Below are 24,242 nucleotides of genomic sequence, written 5' to 3' on the forward strand. Positions count from 1 at the left end.
TACAAATTTAAGAATGATATCTTATCTTATATTTTATATTATATTTGATTACTATATAAAATTTTATAATTTAAATTTAATAGTTTTAAAAAATTCTTAATAAGAATTATATATAATTTGCTTTAAAATAATTATATTTTTTATATATATTTTGAAATTATATTTTAAATGTAAAATTTGTAATACATAATTTGTATAAAAATACGATTTGTATCTACATATAATATATGTAATAAATTTATTTTAATGTTTATTTAAAAAATAGGATATCGTTTCATATAATTTTTAATCAATCAATTAAGATAATTTTCATTAAAAATTTGTATTATTTTTATTATTTAAAAATATATTTAATTCATTCAGTCGAACACGTTTAAATTTTGTTTATATGTTATATGTACAAAAGAAAATCGATAAAAAATATATTTTTTGTATAAAAGTAAAGTCAACTCTTTTAAAAGATATTATTTTGATTTTGATATCATAATCGGAATATATAAATTTATTTTTCGTCATTCGAATTTAGGAAAAATATTTTGTAAATACAGAAAATTCTCAATTCCCGGGATGGTGTCGGTAAAAATTAATTGAGAACCTTTATTCGCGCAGACGATCCGTATTCGGGACGCAGCTGCAAACGTTTGCGCAGCTGAAACCGCGCAGATTGTGATCACGTGTTTGATTGATATGGTGGGAAACAGAATGATCCAATTGGAGCATTACTTCTATCCCCACTTTAGGTTGCGTGAACAAAGAGACAAAGCTACTTCGTTTGCGTCGACGATCGCTGCCAGTAGAAAGTCGTTGGCAGTTGGTGGGTGCGGTTGATTCGCGTGAGTCAGAGAAAAGTGCGTCGGTTAAGTTTTGCGAGAAAGTTTTTCGAGCAGTTACGAGGTGAACGAAGTGAACCAACGTGATAGGAAAGAGAGTCATCGTTATTGCGATCGTTTGAATTTTACATTTCGTCGTCTTATCGATTCTCGCTGGCATCCCAGGGATCGGAGAAACGATTTCGAACGAGTTTACGATCGAAAAAGATTACGATCGCAACACCTCTAACTTACGAAGGATTTATCTCGTCACATTTGCGAGATCATCCTAACGAAATCGAAAATTTTCGAGGAAATATAAAACGATTAACGCAAAGTTTCGATACGTTGGAACAGTTCGTGTTAAATTGTTTCCGATATTTGCGGAACAGCTATCGAAAAACTCTCGATATTTTTCCTCGCACTGGAGTGTCGACGAACGAATATTACGCGCGATCGTACGACGTGGCGGCGACGCCATTTTGTGAAGACTCCTGTGTGCGTCCCGTGAGCAACGGTCTCACTCGAGTCATAACCCTTCGAACCACGGAAAGAATAGTGTTTTCTTTCGGCCGCGTCGTCTCTCGACTGTCTCGGGAACGGAAGAAGTGGAGGAAGAAGAGGAGTGGTTTAACATCGACAAAATTTTACCATAGACCGTTCGTCCTGGGTCATATCGCATAGCAACCATGAGACTGGAAATCGTGTCAGCGGCGGATTTTTTGGTGCATTTATTGCGTCTTCAAACGGGTCAGCTGTCCGAACGTCAGCTGGAGATGTTCAAGTCCTCTTTAACGGAGGTACTACGTCACCGTTACAGGGATCACTGGTTCCCAGATCGTCCAAATCGAGGTTCTGGCTATCGTTGCATACGCATTAATGGTAAGATGGATCCTGTAATTGCACAGGCAGGTGCAAACGTTGGGCTATTACCAACAGTATTGCATAATTTATTTCCAAGCGAGCTCACTATGTGGATCGATCCGTCGGAAGTATCATACAGAATCGGAGAAAATGGATCGATTTGCGTATTATACGAGCGTACAGAGCCCGAACCAGAAGAGGCTCAACAACATCAACATCAACATCAACATCAACACCAGCACCAGCACCAACATCAGCATCAACATCATCAACAGCAGCAGCAACAACAGCAACAACAATTTGAAAGTTGCAAAGATTCGCTACTGTTGGAACACTCGCAATTTAGCGAGCAAATCGCCGCATTCGTTTCCAGTTGAAGCGTTTTTCGGCGCAGGTTCACCGATGCGATAAAAATCGCATCTCGCTTCATTTCCATTGGACGTGCATCACGCTCTCGGACTGATCAAAGCATATACGTTTCGTGATATGTGATCGCGTTCCTCTGGTCGGGTGAATATTCGGGCTCGTGCACACGAACGCGCAATTCTGCTCTACCCGAGTCGAATTCCTCCAAAATTATAAGTGTAACAAGCTCTTTCGTGCACATCGTTTAAAAAGAAAAAAAAAAAAAAGAAAGAAATGAACAAGAAATGTGTATAAAAAATGTGTATAACTGTTTTTCGGCCGAAATCTGAATTATCGAAGAAATTCGTCCAAACACGTATTTGTCTGACGGAGTTCTCGGCGTTTTCTCGACGGGTTCCTGACGAGTCCCAACGATCATGATCACAGTTGACTCTAGTCCAATTATACATGTATACGAGTCATCCTGAATTTTCGTCAATCGTGCGCGAAAAAAAGAGAAGGGTACTCGTAGCAAGAAGAAGGGGAAAGAAGTGTTGTCTCACCATCATTCGTTCGAATATTCGGAGAAGAATACTGCGCGTTCGCGTAACGTCGTGTGTATCTAGACCAGCGGTCCTTTAAACGTCCTGAAACGTGTCTCGCAAGAAGATTCAGATTTTTCCATCTCAGATATTATGCTGGAAATACTGGCTGCTGGCGAGACCGGGCCTGCAAAAGTGAGAAAAAAAATATGGGCGAGCTCCGCGAGGATCTCTCTCAGTCCGACAAATTGATCTCAGCTCTCCTCCCCGCGTATATTTCTATTTATTTCGAAAAGAAGTTACGCCTGGATAGGGGAACAACGAACCAGTCTGACACTCGCTTCTCTATTCTCACGAGAGGGAAAAGCGAAATGAACCTCTCTCCCTCAAGAAGAATTCAACAACGTGTTTTTACCGTCATAAAAAAATCTCTTTTCTTCCACATCGAACATCTTTTCTTTTTATATATCAATCTAATTGATTTTATTCTTCTGAGCCCTCATGTTCCGGTGTTCTCGTGTTTGTCGATAAGCGAAAGGCGAACATCGAGGAATATGAAATAAAAAAAAAAAAAAGAGAAAAAGAAGGACAAGCAATTTTTACTTTCTAAGTGGAAAATCGACGAACAATATACTATAGGCTGCATTCTCTCTTCTGTCCGCATGGTCATCACGCTGTGGTCGTCAAGGATTTTTTTCTCCCTAACCTCGCACTATCAATGCAAATTACCACCGAGCCACACACAAACACAAAACACGTATTGTAAAAGACAAAAAATAATTCGAAGGAAAAAGGAACAAACGTATATACATTACATGTCATCGCATCGTCGAACACATTGAAGGAATCTGTTTAACAACAATCAACAATTATTGATCGATCGATTTTTGATTTTCTTCTTTGATCCGGAACTTTTTTTTTTTTCCATGGAACGCGTACATGCTAATAACGCATGATAGATGTCTATCATTTTATATCCTCGGCGTCATTGGCCCGTATTTATCCGTTCTTGGATCATCCATTGCCATTCTTTCATTGGTCGTCGACTATCGAGCAACCATTAAACTCGAATCACACGAATAGCATCGTTGACACAAAAAAGAACACACGTTACACTTCATACGTACAAACCTTTAAAAAGCGTGAGTTTATATGTACATATATATAGTTATTATGTATGTAGAAGGCACATAATGCGCAAACTTCGTTTTCGTCCGTTTGCGCATATATGATATGTCAAATTGTATATTATCTGTTTTCTGAGCATAAAATGGCAATGAATGTGAGCAAGAAAGAGAGAGAGAGAGAGAGAGAGAGAGAAAGAAATGAATGGAAATGAGGGAGAGAAAAAGAAAGAAAGAAAGAGTGAGATCGTGTATATGAATCTAGAGTAAATGAGAGTAAGAGAAAGAGGGGATATGTATCGTATGCATGAGAGAGAGCAAATGAACAAATAAATATGAAACAAATAACTGTGATTGACTTTGCATGAGATGAGAAGGCGTGTTTCGTGCATATCGGATAATTATCTTTTCTGGTGTTTCGAACGTGACAGAATGATCGAATGGAGGGAAGAATGTATGTTGACACGAATGAAAACGAATGTAAAATGGATATCGTCACGTGGTTAATTTTCAATCATTCAATTCAAATTTGACAATAATATCTTTCCTTTTCAAAAATTTACTTTTTTTTTTTTTTTTAAATCGATTCAGCTTTTTTATTTTACAAAATTGATCTACTTATTTATTGATTTAATAACTTTATTTCGCTGATCTATTATAAAAAAAAATATATATATATATATATATTGCTGGATTGTTGCAATTTAATTTAATTTTAATCGGATATATATATATATATATAATGCAATAGGAATCTGGTGCGTATGATAAAGAATATAATATCTATATATGGGTTTCAATTTTACTTATAAAGGACTTTTTCAATACGAAAATTCTGATTTTTTTTTTCAACTTTGCAGATTTGTAAGCTTGTATCTAACAATTTCTCTTTTTTTTTCCCCCCCTCATTATTTATTTTTTAACCTTTCAATTATAATTATTCTATGTCTTCCCAGAATAATGTGCAATAAAAATTGTTAAAAACTCGTACTTAAAATAAAAAAAAGAAAAAAAGAAAAAAAAATAAAAAAGCACTCTCATAGTCAAAAAACGTATCTTACAAATGTATATATATTCTATAATTGGACAATTTATATTACAATACGAATGAAATCGTACTATTTTTATTTGAACAATTTTCTTTATATTCAAAGTATAAAAAAAAAAAAAAATGAAAAAAAGAAAGAAGAAAAGAAACGCTTTCAATTTTAATTTTTTTCATTTTAAAAAATCGAATATATAAAGAAATTGTTTGGTACCAACGAAAGTTTTTCTTACAAATTTATAATGTTAAAAAAAAGAAAAGAAATCCGAATTTTCAAAATTTACACAAGTTTTCTTATTAGCAATTCTAATTGTTCCAAGATGAAATCATTCGATTATATACATATGCTCGTATATGTATATATAGATATGTGATCGTTTCGTCATGGGTTCTTCGATGGCGTGTCTGGCTTACCTGATAAAAAGAAAAAAAAAGATATCGAATAACAGATAACAAAGACGAAAATCATCCAATGATGTATCGTTGATAAAAATTATATTTTCTTTTTTCTTTCGTTAAAACACATTTTAATTATTCGGAACACTCGCGTGAATATTACGCAGTAAAATTGAATCATGGTGTGCAAGAATTTGAGAGAATGCCGTTCATTTGATGTGACTATAATATATATATATATATATATGGAATAGTGAAGAAGTGTTGTATGTTAGAGCAAAAAAAAAAAAAAAAAAGAGGAGAGAGAAGGGAAGTGTGATTGTGGAAAAAAAAAAAACAGAGCGAGATGGAAAAGGCAAGAATTCGCGTTCGGTATGTAGCAATTATTATAGAAACCATGTCTGTGATTATATTAAAAATAAAGAGACAATATGAGCAATTCTCCGTATGCGAACGACCTAATTAAAAACACGTGTATACGTGTCTGTATTGGATCACGTATACATGCGTATTTGTATTGTACCAATATGTAAAAGTATATATGTATAAATATGTTTATATTGAAAAGCATGCTTGGCAATTTTAAACGAATTAAGAGTTTAGATTAATTTTTTTTTTTTTTTCTTTTTAGCGATCAATCTCAACGTATCGTGCATTATATTGTCCATGAACTTGTTATTTATATATATACACATTGATTCGATTTTCTCTTATTCTCTTTTTTCGCATTTTTTTTTTTTTTTTCTATTCATGTAACAAACAAGTTGCATTTTATGTTGGAAAGGGTTTGATCGTTTTTCTTAGTCAGTCATTTTTAGTTCTTTTTTTTTTCTCCCTCCCTTGTATACATTCGTTTCGATTTAATTTACAATTGAAGCACACATATTCGATATTCGATACGATCGTTCGATTAAAATTGCTAAAAAAAAAAAAAAAAAAAAAAACATGCTCAGTTTGCGAAATTGTAACCGAGCGCGCAAACCACAAGAACAAACGAGAAGAAAGAGATTTGAATCCCGCTCTTTCGTTTCAAAGATCAGAAACGCAAACCGATTCTCTCTGAACGACCATTGGAAAATCTGTCGAAAGTAACACGTTAGGTTGAACCGGGTGAAAGTGTGAGAGTCGAACGGCGGCGTAGAAAATCTCGCACACCGTATCAGTACTTATTGTACAGTACAGATTTTAAATAAAATTTAGGAGAAAAGAAAAAAAAAAAATGTTCCTTTTCTATTTTATTTGGTTAGACTCACGAAGATGGCAAAAATATATTATTCGAGACATATAGGGGCACACACACATCCTTTTTCATAACGATTCCTTTGAATTTGCGTATACGTAGAATATTAATCACGTCCAAGAGACGAACGCATACGAAACGTATATATAATATACATATACACGCAAGTAGCAAGAGAGGTGCAAAACACTGTTTCATGAGTGAATTGTAATTACTATATATACATATATATATATACGCATATATTATATATACATACTTATATGTATACATATATATATATACATCTTGTAACTATACATAGAGTCCTTCAGGAAGAATTTGTACAAACCCGCTGGAATAAGGCACCAGCAAGTCTGTGATTTTAGCTTGGTTAATTCAGTATTTTTTTAAATAAAGTGAGACAAAATCAAGATAAACGATAAAAAAAAAAAAAAAAAGATTCGAACCGCGAGAGAACTCGTGCATGATACATGAGCGAGAGAAAGTTCTGTATGGGGAAAAAAAGCTGTCGATCATTGTGTATGTTAGGGCCAGAAGTAGTGGGGACGAGGACAGGAGTGGGAGGGGGGGGGGATCGTGGGCGAATGTGTGGCGTGCGTGCATGAGGGGAAATAGGAGGGAAAGGTGAAAAAAAATTGTAAAGTGCAAACGGGAAGATATTTATTACGTATACATTTGACGCGATATATATGTACAAAAATTTAAACGTAAAATTTTTCTTACTCGAAAGAAAATTGTTGCAAATAAATTGTGATCCCAACTTTTGCTAGAATTGTAAATACGATGTTAATGTATACGTAATATATTTCGATCGCAAGAAATGACACGCGGAACAAAAAGCGGGAATTCTTCTCCATTCTTAAGAAAGAAATTCGTATATATCGTGTATATATTATAATATAAAACTAAAATTGTATATTTTATATTTTCCATATTCGAAAGTTTTAATCATCAATTTATAACAATATTCGTATTGCCGTACTTACGAAAGGTGCAACAAGAGATGGAACGCGTACTTTGTGATATGTTATTTATTCTCTTTCATATCTCGCTTCGCGTGAATGCGTGCAATTCTGCGATCCTTCCGAAATCAATTTGTACAAATGTGAATCACACGCGTCTTCCGTTCGCATTTTTCGCATCGTGTTCCCTCCGCTTTCTCGCCGTCGATATATAACGAGCAAACGAGAGAGTGAGAAAGAAAGACGAGATAATCGAGAAATCATAAATCTGCGATGTATATGAAATTAGAATATATGCCGCGTGTCTTTCTTTTCTTTTTTTTTTTTTTTTTTTTTTCCTTTTTTTTTCTTGCGAATTAAATTGTGTTTCGTTGGGACACCAGGAAAGGAGAATGCACGAGAGAAGTAGAAGAGAGGATATAGTTTATAGAAAAGAAGGGAAGAAATCGAAGCGCGAATAAATAATAGTCAGTGTCGGAGAAATTTTGCGCGAGAGTGAGTACGAAAGAAAGATAGCGTGGGAGAAAGAGAGCGAGAGAGGGAGAGGGTGAGATATTAAGAGAGGGATAAGAAGAGGGGTAATGGACAGTAAGAGAGCGTGAGGCCCAGCAGGGGTGCTCAACTCGGGTGAAGTGCGCCATGGGTCCCAATTGCGTGGTAATATAATTGTGATTTTCAATTTATTGTATTGATTGAGAAAAATTCGTGATGATTTTAATTACGCGTTACAAATTGAAGAGGAAATTGGAAAAAGACACACCGACCCAAGGTTATCGAGATCCGAATTCGGCTGCCCTGTTGGCCAGTGCACAAGAAAATAAAACATTCGTAACACATATACGTAACATAGACACGAGACAGAGACAGACAGGTTAAACACTTAACATAAACAAAGTTATACACGCATACAATGATACACGAACACTACTACACAGGACGCGACGTGACGCGACAAGACGTGACGTGACGTGACGTGACACGACACGACGTAACATAACATGACGTAAGACATTGTAAACATTTTCGAAACAATTGCGAGCGAAACGATCTGTTCGAGAAATTATGTGTACAAAAAATTCGCTTTGTCGATGTAATACACTCTCATTGGGAGAACAAATGTAAAACATAGGTGAGAGATGCGGAGTGCACATACACATGTGACGAATACACTTTGACGAGATACATGAAACAGACACGAGGAACACGTTACGTACACTCTCGAATCTGTAGACTGTAGGTTTACTATTAATTATTATGAATTATAATTATTATATCTATTATATATTATATCAATGTATAATTATATTTAGTTTTTAGGTTACTATGTCTATCATTTCCCGCTTGTACATATGCCGTGAGCTCGAAAAAATTAAATCTTTATCAAAAGAAATCTATAATTTTTTCGACTGTTTTTGTACAGAGATAATAAAAACAAAGGCCTCGTGCTTATGAAATTTCATGAATATAAAATACCGCCATCTCGTCTTTTGATTTTTTTATCCGAAGTCCTAGATACCAATTTCCTTTACACAAATCGATAAACTTATGCATTTAAACTTTGAGCGTTCTACAAGATATTCATAATTTTTAAATAATTCACTTTCTTTAACAAATTATGTAACACGATATATACTTTAAGGAATCTTCGCGAATGAAATTGAAATAATGCAATCATGAATTATTGATAGTTGAGTAGCAAAGTGCAGATGAAAAATAAATTATAATCTTATTAAAAAATTTATATCGATTATTTGTGAAAAAATTATCGAAAAGTTCGATGTTTACAAAATATCGTACAAACTGTTTTATTTCTGTAATGTAATCATTAGCATTAATCTGTAAAATATTATTCTTATTTCATTAACATTTTATAGTATTCGAATAGAAAACAATGTTAAAAGTTCACGATTATCATTTATCATTTTTGTTTATATTATAATTTAATAAACGATTACTCATCAATTTTAAAATACAGATATTTCAATATTATGAGATTTTATATTTTATTTCATTTTTTTGAGATATAACGAGAATTTCAAGTAATTTTTTTTACAAATGATACAACTATATTTAACGCTAAAATAAAAATAGTTACAAATAAATAATTCACTTTTGATTTTGAAAAAAGAACTAAAGTTTACAATTTGAATGTAATTTGAATAAAAACGAAATAATATAAAATTAAAGTAAAAAGTAAAAATTATGAATTTTCATCATTAATAATTTTATTATATTAATTCATAGAATTAGAAACCTTTTTTGCATATATATTTTAATGGTATCGAGATTTAATTAGAAAAATTAATTTAATTCTTTAAAGTGATTTTTTTATTTCAATTTTGTTGAATTTACAAATATCCCATTATATTCTATGTATGTTCTGAACAGTTAATATGATACTCTATATTATTTATTTAATTAACCATAAGCGAAGATTTCTTTTAATTATTATTATTATTATAGGTTATTCTATATTTATTATATAAAACATATACGGATATATCGATAAGATTTATTAGGCATAATCAGAGATATCAAATTTTATCTTGAATTATCTCAAAGACTATTTGTATAAGCAACAAAAATTTGTGACATGGAAGGTATTATTCGGATTTTGTCCAAAGATTTAAATTTTATATTGGATTAAATAGATAAAGAATAAAATATATAATTGAAAAAATTATTTTTTTCGTTCTCGTACAAGTATTTCCCAATCTTTATTATTAAACATTTATTCATAATTTACGAATTATTTTTTTTCTGTGTTTCTTTAATTTTCGTTGCTTTTTCTTCAATCATACTAAATTTATTACAAAGAAAAAACATATATGATCAACCGATTTTTTTATATTTTGGATTAGAATTCATAAAGATTGAAACTTTAAGAAAGTATTTATAAACAAAACTTAATAGAAGAAGGAGAAAATTATTAATAAATTATTTAATAAAAATTGATAATTTGCAAAAAATGAAAAAGTTTTAATTTAGAAAATTATGATCCAATATCGATGAATCATTCAATTAATAAATTTATGTACCAACTCTAAATTATTTGTAAAGAGACATTTAATTTTTAGATTTTTATTTGATTATTATTCTTATTCATATTTTACATAAAATAATATTTTAATATTTTTTTTGATTCATATATGTTAATGTATCCAATTTTCAAACATTCAATATTCTATTTTCCTTCAGAATTTCACGCATTTCTTTCTAAAAGAAGGCTATAATAAATATTTTTTAATCCTACAGAATTAAAATTACATTAATGCATATATCGCTAAACAGGCCTATTATTCCTTTCTCCTCTGTTAGTTAGTTTTACGTGTTTATGTAAATTTATTATCCATTTTAATTTTAGTTTTTATGTTTTCATGATCATCAATATTCAAAGATGTATTTTCTTTATTAAGACTATATATTTTAAAATATAAAACACAACATATGCTCTAAAAGGTTAATTTAATTGCGTTGTTGCTAACAGATTGAATTTATAAACAATATATAAAATTTAATTGATAAAGAAACAGTTACAAAACTAAAGATTGCATTCGACTAAATACAATAGAATTAGAATTAGATTAAATAATATGTAATAGAATAAAATCGTTCACTTAATTGATAGAAGAGGAAAAAACCCATAAAAAAATAAAATATATTCATTTGTTGTTACAAAAACAAATGTTAATATATGAAAGTAAAAATTATTTTATGAATTCGTTGCTCTTATTATAGATTATATTATTAAATCATTATTTTATTTGAAAATATATTTATTTTAATGAAGTTTTCAATATTATGATAGAATTGAATGGGCGTACAGGCAGCTGACAATGGTATGATCACATCAAAGTGATCAATAGAAACTCGTCTAATTAATATTAAATCATTAAGTCAGTTAGGTTTAAAGAATATAATAATCCAGCCATCAAGGGCTTGCATACAATTAATTAAGTTTCTTGTTAATTAAATTCCATTCAATATTAAATAATAATATATAAAAATATATAAATAATATCGTAGATTTTCATAAAAAATTAATAATTTTCTTTTCTATTTTATGAAATGGATGATATATATATTTAGTCCATGATTTTTTTTCGCATTTTTTATTTAATAATTGATTATATCATAGAAAGTTGCAATTTTTATGCATAATTAATCAAATATAATTAATGGAAAGTATTTTTTTATCCTTATTTTTAATAATACCTACGAATTTTTCATCTGTGCGAAATTTCGATTAACTTTAATCATATTATTTAAAATAATTTAAAAGTCTCATGATTATTTAATTGGATTATTATTAATTGGATGTAAATTTTCAACACAATGTTATAAGGTATTTACACGGATTTCTCTTTATCTAAGTTTCAAAAGTTACGAAAAGTACCAAAAATAATAAAAAGTTTCAAAGTTGAAGAATTTGAAAGTTTTTAAGTTTCAAAGATTTTCAAAAGATTTCAAAATATTGAAATTTCGAGCATCATATCCCTAGTTTTTGCATATTGATTTTAATCTGTGAGCTTAAATATGGCCATTCTCGTGATTATTTTCAACATTATCGTACGTAAAAATATATTGTTTACTATACATATTATTAATATAATTCATAAGAATGTTAATAATCTTAAAACGTTAATAATTATATATAATCAGAATTAGAAACGTCGCATTAGAAACATTATTATATCTGTATAAAAATATAATGTATGAAAATTATGCACGATGATAAAGAAAATTATCAATTGATAAGTATTAATTGAATTAATTGTTGATAATTCAGCAATGAAACGCATATGACGAAATAACGAATAATTCGTCTTTTTTGTTCTATGATGTCGAGAACAACGTCGATGCGAGCTGTGTGCTATATATGTATATAAAAATTAGTTTTTTTTTTTTTTAGAGAAAATCGAGTTTTCAAGTTGAAGAGCAGCCACAATTTATTATCGAATATGTCTTTCACTAACTGCATGTTAAATAGATATTTAATACTTGGGTGGAAAAAATATATTCTTGATGATGACATGATAACCGGTCTTTCCGCTTGTATTGTTATTAATAAAAATTGCTTTTAGAGTATCGATAAGCCATATTTTTGTTGATCGTTGTATACACTTAATAATTTTATTACTCCGCGCAATAAAACTTGTATTTCCTGTATTTGAAAATTCAGAAACCGCTCCTAGATCCCGTAATGAAAGTCGATCTTAATTATAGTTATCACAGAACAATATTATGAAAAATAAGTAAAAGATCCATAAGTTCGAGAAATATAACTCATACCAGTATTTCTTAATTTTTCTGGTTTATATCTTTTTGTTATATATCATAATTACGTTGAAAATTTTAATTTATATTTTTACATTTATCATATTATAATTTACATTTTCATTTATTATATTAATTCAAGTCTTTCTTAATTGGCAATAAAAAAATAAGGAATTTTTTTACATTTATATTAATAATTTACATGTATCTCGATATTTATTTATTTTTTATTTAAGAAAAAAAGAAAATGCTTTAAAAATATTTATAATATTAACGTATCTATATATTTTAAATGTAATAATATTTTGTTAATCGATTTGTTCATTTTTCGATATTATTTTTAAATATCAGTAAATGCATGGAATATTTTTTTGTACATAATAAAATTTTAATATAATTTTTATCGTATATCTAAAATAATTTCATGATAATTTGGGATATTATAATACATCGAAACATTGATATAATCGTTATAATCATTAATTTAAAAAATTATAAATTTTCTTTTTTTCTTCTCTTTTAATCTGTATGCAATGAATCATCTATACAATGTATCGATGAATCAATCAAAACTATTTATAAAAATATATTTCATATCGTAAAAGAATTTATTAAGAATGAAAATTTAATACTAAAAGAAATGAATTAACTTTCTAAGTATAAAAAAAAAATAAAATTATTATAATTCAATTTTTCCTTTAGGAAAAAGAAATACGAAAACAAATGAAAAACTTTATTACGTTATTTTATCTTGTTAATAAATATTATTATTAAAAGTTAAAAATAATTATGAAAATAAAAAAAAATAGTAAAGAAGTATCAAATTGTTACAAAATTATGAAGAGAAAAGTTAATACAGTTTATTATAAAAAACGTTATGAGAAAGAAAATAATTAACAAATAAACCAAGAATAACATCTAATTAGAAGAATATATTATACACGATGAAAGATTGTTAAAAAAATTAAAAAAGAGTTTTGCAAAAACATGAGTTTCATAGTCATATAACTCAAAACAAGTCGATATCAATAATAAAAATGAAAAAAAAGCTGAAATTTGAAATAGGAATATTTAAATAACAGTTTCAAGAAAAATAAATTATTTTTATTGAAAATAATTTGAAACTTTTTTGTTCAAACAATTATGAGGTGTAAACTAAAAGAAAAATTTAAAATAAAAAATATTGAATCCTACGGTTAGTATATGAATTTAAGATTCATTGAAGGAAGTAATATGAATAAATATGATTATTTAAGTATTTCGAAATAAAATTAAAAATTAGTATTAAAAAATTGAAAATTTTTAATAGTTTTAAATTTTACAATAATAACAATTTTAAATTATAATTATGTTAAAATATGTTGATTATTGTATAATGATCCAAAAGTAATTAATATATCATCCCAATCATGATTTGTAAATATCATAGGAATTAACCAAAAATTAAAATATGATCAACTATTTCAAAAAAGAACAATTAAAAAAAAAAAATTAAAAAGTGCAATATAATCGGATTTGATTTTACACAAAAATTAAAAGAAATCAGTTCCAAAAAGATTGCCTGTTATAGAATATAAGTTAAAAATATCCAAGAAAATATTAATTTTTAATTTAAATAAAATTCAAAACAATTTTTTATACATGTATGATTTTAATTGTTTACACATTTTTCGAACTGAATTATAGTAACTTTATATTTTTATATTTAGAAAAATTCATTTCATTTGATATTATATACAATAAATATAAATATATTTACAATATATATTTATTTGTTTTCCTTTTTTTCATGATAAGCATATTTTTATATATAATGTTTTATATACAATTTTGTCTCATGATTCATTCATATCTTTGTTTTTTATAATCTTGAAAATTAATTCTATTTCAAATGTTTTAAATTACAAATAATCTTGTTCTTACGTTAACAGTTGTTAATTTTAAATATATTATTAATATTAATTTGTAAATTTTTATTGCAGTTAAAAACATTAAATATTTTTTTGTATAACGATTTCTTTATTCATCCAAAGTAAATATTATAAATAATGTTATAAAATTTAAAAATATTATATAAATACTACGATGAATTATATTTCTTTTTAAATTTAGGATATTTTTTAAAAGTTGTACGATAGAACTAAAATTGTATAATCAATTATTTATTCTAATATATTCTTCCCATGTTGATATAACAATGTGTGAATTATTCATTTAATTTTTCAACAATAATGTTATTGTTATTATTTACTGTTCAACAATTTAAATCCTTCAACATTAGAGTTAATCATTGAAATTGCATTTATTATTATAATCAAATATTATCTATTAGAATAACTTTTCATCTTTATTATATTCTATTAGAAACAATATATTTGAAGTATTATTGATAATTTATAATATCGAAATTTCTAAAAAATTATTAACATTATTTAATTAATAACATTGCATATAATAAAAGCAAATGATCTTAAGCAATGACATGAATAAATTTTTAATATTTTTGACTCAATTTGCAAAAGAATAAAATCTTTAGTTATTAAAAATTTCCCATTAAATATTCAATTATGATTAAAATACGATCAAAACTTTAGAGTAAATCTATTAATATTTTGCATATTTTATAGAATTTTCTGTCAATTCTGTAATTACTTCAAATAAAAAGCGACAAAAATTAAAAATTTTAAATTTCAATATTTATGTTGTTAATTCGAAATACGAAAAATGAATATTATTTAGAACATTATAAAGTCTTTTTCAAAATCTAATAATCCGAGAAAGAATGCTGTATCTAATGTTAAGACCAATATTAGTATTGAGTCTACTATTAAAAATTCGATCTAATATCGACATCGAGGTATCATTTCAATAATTTTCTTTTAAACCGATACTAAATCAATACTACATTCAAAAATCATTCGATATCTTACGATAATATTGGTAATTGAAATATTTTACGAATACTTTTGCTACATCTACTCGATATTTTAACTTTCATTTCTAAATGTTACAACAATAAAACCAGATATATATTATCGTTGTCAAGCGGTACAGTGCAATTGTCTCGCTTTCTCTTATTTCGTCGAGTTGTTTATGATCTTGATTGCGTTAAAAATGATTTAAAATGAAAGATATTGAATAAGATATTGAATAAATATATGAAAATCTTTACAAAGTACAACATCAAATAATAAAATATCGATAATTTTCGTGAAAAATGAATTGTTTAGTAGTATATAAAAATTTATCGATGTCTCCTTGACTATCTTGGTATTGAATCATTTGAATATCATTAATAGTATTAATATTGATCTAATCACTAGCTGTGTCTTTTCTGTATGTAATAACAATGAAGACAAAAGACAAGAAGACCAGGTAATAATATAAATATGCAAATTATGACTCTGGAAGGTACATTTGTGACTACACCTGTAAATAAATTTCAATAAAATTGATATTTAAGATGATTGTATCTGTGATTTTTATGTTTGATTAAAATAATTTTATTATTTACTTGTTTTTTTTAATTTTATAAAATAAATTAAAATATCGTTTATTTTATAAAAATTCATTTATGATATCATTCAGTTTTATTTGTTTCCATATTTTGTAATTTTTTATTAATTTTAATTAAATTGATATTCTAAAAATGAATATATGAATAACATGTATATATATATATATATATATATATATATATATATATATATATATATATATATATCGTTAGAATGAAATAATAAATATACAAGAATTTTCAAATAATATATTCGTAAGATATCTTTAAACTTTAAACTTTACCTTTAATTTTAAAGTTTAAAAGATCAATTAGAGAAACGGAACAAACATAAAAATTTAAATTGAGCTTTATTTATTAAGTTATTAGTAATTTGCATTAATAGATAAGACAATAGATGATTCTGTCCCTTAATCTTCACATCATTGTCTTTATCTAATACAAATTTAAATTACTTACATCTTAATAAACAAGGTTCAATCAAGATTTTTATATATTCACTTTTATATTTGTTTTTCCCTTAAAATCAATCTTGTAATAATATCTACGAATACATTATATTTCTACTGTACAATAAATGATTTTGATCACATATCATAATTATAATCATAATATTGTTAAAATATAATACAAAAGATCAAATTAATGTTTATTAATAAAATTAATAAAATCGATGTCAAAAAACATGATTAAATTTATATACATTTTGTAATCGTCAGCTTCGACATGTAATATTTAGCACGATCTGAATAAGTGTATCCGAGGAAATCTATACAAAATCGACACTTCACACGCTTGTATTAAAGCAAGCCACCAGAGATTTGACGGGATATACGTGCCGAAGAACTGATTAAACGGTGTCGAATCGAAGACTCGAGTTCGCCGAGCGTGACACTGTTTTCACAAAGCTGATGCACGAGAGGAGAGGAGGATCGAAGCCGAACGACGCGAACTAACACAAGATCGATTCGATAAGAATCAGAGCGTTTCAGCGAGGCCGGGAAAGCTTTCGATCCTCTTTTTCCTTTTTTTTTTTTTTTTTTTTTTTTCCTTTCTTTCCTCCTTCGAGTTGAAATTAATTCACGACGGAAGGGGTTCAAATCTCATCGACGAGAGGCGCGAAGGCGCGGTTCAACAACCGCGGTTGTTCAAGTTTCTCGGCAGTTCGGGGCAGCGATGATGTGGGACAAATACACGGGAGGACTGTGGCGTGCGAAATGACGGCGAATTATTGTACCGCGAAGGAAGAGGAGCCACAAAAGGTGGCCTGTGTGTGTTTCGACGAGCGGCTTGGATTGGGATGACGGGGGTGTCGGTGAAGGGGGTTAGAGGCAACAGCAGTGGCGACAGCTACGCCAATGACTACGGCGGGGGGGGAACAGGGGAGGGTGACCGATGGTTGTGGTAGAGGTCAGCCTCGGTTGTTGCCCTGGCCCCCTGACGTTGCTTGGCCCGCTCGGTTACTGTCCTCCCTCCCTCCCCCCTCCGTGCCTTAGAATCGCGATTCCATTCCGTTCGACGTTTCCTCCGCGATTCCTTCTCTTCCTCCTTTCTCTTTGTTTCGATTATATACCTCTTTCTCTTATCTCTAGGAAATGCAAAAATAATAAAATCGAGACCATCCGAGTTGTGTATCAACTGGTATCGATATTAACCGATGTGAAAATAAAACATCGATGTTTAAAGATCATCGACTCTGACGTTTCTTTAAATTTATTTGAAAATGAAAGATTTGATTTTTTTTTCAAAATTACATTTTTGGTACGTTGTTTCAAAGTATCGATTTAATAAAAATTGTTTCAAACGAACGATTTCTTTTTTGCATTAATGTTAAGTCTCTTTCTCTTATCTCTAGGAAATACAAAAATAATAAAATCGAGACCATCCGAGTTGTGTATCAACTGGTATCGATATTAATCGATGTGACAATTTCTTTAAATTTATTTGAAAATGAAAGATTTGATCTTTTTTCAAAATTACATTTTTGGTACGTTGTTTCAAAGTATCGATTTAATATTGTTTCAAACGAACGATTTCTTTTTTGCATTAATGTTAAGTCTACTTTAAGAAATAATCTTTCTAATATTGTTTCTTTAAAATATATAATAAATTTTACAATTTTATTTTCTTGAAATTTTAAATTTCTGAAAAAATGAAAAAAAGTTATGTGTTATAATGAAAGTGAAACACAATTGAAAAATTGTTACCAAAAACATTAAAATTTATCGAAAACATTCAAATAATGATAAAAAATATGATTTCTGCCAATATGAGAACATATATTATTATTATTATCACTCCTAATTATTTTTTGTCTTAATATTATCTTTTAATGCGATTCTTTTAAACCGATTTTGATGAAGCTTTCAATTGACTCTTTATCGATCAATCAATGGTTGTTTCATTTATGATAATTTGAAATATAAAGGGTGTTTCATAGCGATTCATAAAAAAAGTAATGAAAAGAAGAGGTCGAATATGAATTGAAATGAAGCAATAATAATGTTTTTATAAAAAGAAATAAAATATAATAAGAAAGTAAATTTTTGCTTTTCATGATTTCTAATAGTAAACAAAAGTAGTTGTTCTCTACGATAATAAATTATAAAATATATAATATAATCGTATAACTGTTAAAATCCAAATTTGATCAATATATTTTTCGAAGAGCTGTAAAATTTCGTTTAAAAATTAATTTTTATTGATTTTCATAAATCTTTGGTAATAATTTACATTTGATAATATAATTTTTATTTTCAATAAATAATTCTTCTTTTATTTTAAAATATTTAGAATAAATTAATTTAAAAGATTAACAAATAATAAAATAATTTATTTAAAAATAATTACGTGTAAATATTAGAGATTATAAACGTACAAACACAAAAATTGATATAGAAAAATATCAATTGAAATTCTATTTGTATCTCGCTTCAGCTATCTCATTTCAATTACTTATAATTTAATAAATAAAACTCAATCAACATTATTGTATTTTATCTTTTGTGTTTCTTTTGACATTTAGAATTGACATTTTTAAAAATGTCTTATGAATAATTAACAAACACAAATGTCACAGTCAAAAATATGTTAGTTTTAAATTTACAGATATACAAGTTTATTATATTTAAAAAATAATTAAAGTAGTATTATTTAAAGTTATTGAATTGGTCCTTTAAATTCTTAAAATTAAAAAGAATTATTTATTATTTCGTAATAAGAATTTTTAATTTGCTCATTTGTATCGTTTTACATATTTATTTTGAAGTAATATGTAATATAAAAATAGATATAAGAAAAAGTATTATAATTGATGATATGATAACAAATAAGAATTAAAAAATTAAAATGTTTTCTTGTGTTATCTTAAAAATTAATTTAATATAAGCTATATTATATAATTAGGGAAATTAAAAACAAATTTTTTTTTGCTATTAGAAAATAATCATATAATTTTAGTTTTTTTTTTCCATACTTGGTTATTGATAAATTTTACTTTTGCTTATAATAAAATATATAATAATCACATAATAAAATAAAGCAATGATTATTGAAGCAACAAAAGTAAATAAATATAATAATCAAAATGATAAAAAAAAATTTTAAAGTAATTTAAAATTTTGTAAATTTTGTAAATTTTGTAATTTAAAAATATTGTTTATTTATTATACATAAGGGAACGTAATTTTAGTAAAGTTTTAGTTAAGGATCGAAAAATTAATATATTATAAAATCTTTTTCTTTTTGAATAAAATGCATATTCGTTTAAAAAAAGAATGACTTATCTGTTAATGTTTTTTTGCATAACGTATTCTAGTTTTTTTCGGTTAAATATATTCTACAATGTAAGAAAAAATGTCATATAACTATTGGAAGATATAACGAAATATAAATATGAATGAATATTTACATATAATAATCAGAAGATATAATATTTTTACAATTCTAATTATAACTCCATTTCAAATAAATAACTCCATGTTCACGTTTAATAATTCTTGAAATAAAATAAAATCAAAGTAGTCTTCAAAAAATTTTGAATTTAATCTTCTACCGTTGCCAGTCTACTTTGTATTGAGAAGAATGATGAACATCTTAAAATACAAATTTCTAATAGGAATTATAGAAACATGACAATTATTATATATAAATATTTTTATCATAGTAGCTAATACTAATTAATTATACTTTGTAAATAGAAACGCATATTATTTATCACTCATTCCATATTTCGTTTTATTGTTATTAATTTTTTAATATTTTCAATAATACATGTTTGGATGATATTTTTTTTAAAAATAATACTGATAAAATTTGGTCAGAATATATAATGAATAATTAATATAATAAATATTGTAATATAAATAAATACTATACATATAAATGCGAATGTTATCTTATTGATAATCTTAAAAACTAAAATACATTTTTAAAATACATATTAAGTTTGTAAAATTAACTTTAAATAATGATTTTGAGAATGAAATAAAATTAAGAATGAAAATAAGAGAATGAAAAAAATAAAGTAAATGAAATCAAAATTAATTATTCATACAAAATTCAAATTTCAATCGATAATCTCTAATAATTTTATAATATCTAAAATTATACAAAGCTTATAGTTCATGTATATTGTTTTATATATTTTTAATTAATTCTGTAATTCATTTATTCATTATTTTTAATTCTAGCGCATTATCTGTCCCTTTATAAACTTTTCTCATGTCAATCTTGTTTCATTAGAGAAAATGTTTTATTCAATAAGGAAAATTTTTATATCGATTGTATATATTATTAAAATTAAAAATAATTCCCATTTTATTTGAAATATTGTGAATATATAGTTTATGATAGATTATATATGAATCAATTCTTTTATTAGTAGAATATCATCTCGAGAGGGTAATCATCCCTTAAAATATCAGTACTATTTTTGTTTCTTAAATAGAATTTCGACAAGATAGAAATAGATAAAAATTTTAAATTCTTTTAAAAAAAAATTAAAATCTTTTACTACTCTGTTACTTTGTAAAATTTATGTAAAAAATATTTTTTATATTTATATATATAAAAAAAATATTTTAATTAATTAATTCTTATATACCATTTTTTGTATTTGTTTTCTAACTTCTAGAATCGAATTTCAAAAATATATAATATTTCAATAAAATAGTAAATAAGTAAGTAAGTTAGTAAGTAAGTAAGTTCAGTAAATTTATTAATATCTTGTAGTTAATATTATATAAATTATTTAAAATTATTTTTTTTTTTTACAGAAAACAAAAATATAACTTTCTTATTAATATCAATTTATATTCTAAACAATTCAAAAAACGAAATATAGACAAAAATATGTTTAAAAATAATTGTGCAGTACAAATAGATAACAAAATAAATAGGTACAAAGTATAAAAGAATTATTTATATATTTAGATATAAATATTTGAATATTATTTTACTATTATTTTATATGGAAATTTATTCGAAATAATTTTAATAAAAATGTGTATTATATATTATTATTTCTATTTATATACTATTATGTAGTATACTATAATGAATTGATATAATTCAAGGTTGAATTATTATAATTCACAAAGTCTTTTATTTTTAAAATATTTTTTATTTTTTAATTTTTTTACTTTGAATAAATTTTTTTTATTTTTAATAAAATTTTGTGAATATATATAGAATAATAGAACAATTTTTTTAACAAAATATTATTTGATGAAAATATAAAACAATGCACAAAATATTAATCAAAATTTCATTTCTTTTATTTTGTTTATAATTATAATATAATATAAATTATAATGACATAAGACAGAGCAAAATTTTTTATATAAAAAAATGTTTAATTTTTAATATTCTATCATTTTTGAAAAATCTAAGAAAAATTGTATTCGGAAAATAAAAAAAAAAATATTAAAACTCATTAAAAATTGATGTCATCTCGATGATAAGAAAAAAATTTTTTTGTCAACAAAAAATTATTATGTATATAATAATCCATTTTGTTCTATATTCTGTACATAAATTTTCATAAAAATCAGGATATTTTTTAGATAAATTTTTTTAAAATAGTTTTCGAATAATATAATTTTAACATATATTCTGTATGTCATTATTTAATAACTTTTGTATTTTATCATTTGATATCTAATTGTCTTCACAAGGAATGTTTGAAATAATTAGAATTAAAATTTAAAAATTTTTATTTTATTATTATTTCAACATGGCTTCCAATATATATATGACTTAATATATATTTCTACATATTCTTCGAATTTATAAAAACTTTTCTTAAATTTTAAGTATTTTAATATTTTTAATATTTTTTCATAAATACAAACGTTACAAATTAAATCTTTACTATTATCTTATTTTATTACTTATTTAAGATTCTTCTATTTAAAATTCTGTTGTATCAATCTAATGAATAAAAACACAATATTTTACCTATGTGGCACAAAATTATATTTGCTTATATAAATGTTTGATCATCCGAACGAATATTTAATTTTCTTATTTTTCAATATAATTTTGTTTATTTTTAAATTATTAAAATATCATTGTATAATAAGAGTAAGAATAAAATAGTAAATATTTATTAAAAAAAAATTTTATTTATCAAATTTTTTTTTATTAATATATTTTGTATATAAAATACATAAAATATTTAATGATATTTTATAATTTTTATAATTATTATATATATTATTATTATAATATTTTATGATCGAATTTTGTATCCAATTGTAAATATATTTTTCAAAAAATGAAAATTTTCTTTTTAAATTACTAAATTGTAACTTTAAAACGTTTATAAGAATTGAAATATAAAAAATTCCTATGATATTTGTTAAATTATATCTTATAATATTTAAGCTGTTTAAATTTCAATTTTATAAAAAAATTTTTTGTAATGCCACAAATTACTTATTACGTACACGAGTAAAAATCGAAATTGAGTGATTGTTTTTATTGATTTTATAAATTTTTATCGAATAATTTAATTTCTATTTTCTTTCTCTAATAATGATTTTTACATATCTATTTTTGAATGAAAAAATTTAGATTAAAATTAAATTAAAATTAAAATCAGAAAATAAAATCGGAATTGGAGAACATAATTTATTCATTTATATATGTATTATTCATATTTATTTTGAAATATCAATAAATTTATAACATAAAATTAAGGAAAAATATTATAATTGATAATATAATAAAAATATGAATTAAAAAGTAAAAAAAAGTTTAAAAATATATTATTATATTTAAAAGAAAATAAAAAATTAAAATTTTAAAGTTTTTGCTTCAAAAATTAATTTAAAAAAAAAACTATTTTTCACTTAATTTTAAAAAACTATTTTATTTTATTAAGTTTTTCCAATATTAGATATAATCATTATACAATTTTGATTTTTTCGTTCCACGTTATTGCTCGCTTATTATAGTATATCCAGTATTTGAACTCAATAACGTAAGATTACATGTTTTATCGTGACCTATAATAATTGGTTACCATTGACATACTATATGATATCGCCATTGACGTAATGTCAATAGTGTTATTTCATTATAAGATAATAGAAAGATATAAGTAAACATTATAAAACTTAAAATAAATTTTAAAGTTTTATCTAAGCAATTTTTTATAATTTCCAAAAATGTAATCAATAAATCTTTTTTAGTTTGATATAACACGTACATAAGAACAATATTTTTAAAAAAAAATTTATAATTTATGGCATACCGGTTTTGATCAGGAATTCATAATCAAGTTTTAGTTTCATCGTCATCATAGCCCAAAATTCGCAATTTATGTTTTTAAAACAAAATTTTCAATTTAATTTTGATGATTGTAAGTGAGTACTAAGAAAAGAAAGTAAAATAAAATTAAATATTGAGAAACAATTATAAAAAAATTGCAGCCAATAAATATTTAAAAAATGTAAAATTTAAGATGATCAATTTTTATGTTTTTATATAAAAATATTAAATAATTACTTTAATTTATATTAATATATTTTTATTTATTTTAATTTTTAATCGATATTAATTTATTTTAAAATATTTTAATTTATTTTAACTTATTTTAATTAATATTAATTT

The 24,242-nt window shown here is 25.5% G+C and overlaps 2 protein-coding genes across 5 annotated transcripts in view; both read left to right on the forward strand.

The window, feature by feature from the left end:
• The window catches only part of LOC100576733 (inositol-pentakisphosphate 2-kinase), a 271,738-nt gene that overhangs the window by 133,783 nt on the left and 113,713 nt on the right, over positions 1-24,242 (forward strand). The window lies entirely within an intron of this gene.
• Positions 763-7,192, forward strand: LOC726804 (protein BTG2). Its single transcript, XM_003249180.4, has one exon. It carries the CDS (start codon positions 1,499-1,501, stop codon positions 2,048-2,050), a length of 552 nt encoding a protein of 183 aa, XP_003249228.1. The 5' UTR covers positions 763-1,498; the 3' UTR covers positions 2,051-7,192.

This window comes from Apis mellifera, linkage group LG2, assembly GCF_003254395.2.
Source record: "Apis mellifera strain DH4 linkage group LG2, Amel_HAv3.1, whole genome shotgun sequence".
Classification (NCBI taxonomy): Eukaryota; Metazoa; Arthropoda; class Insecta; order Hymenoptera; family Apidae; genus Apis; species Apis mellifera.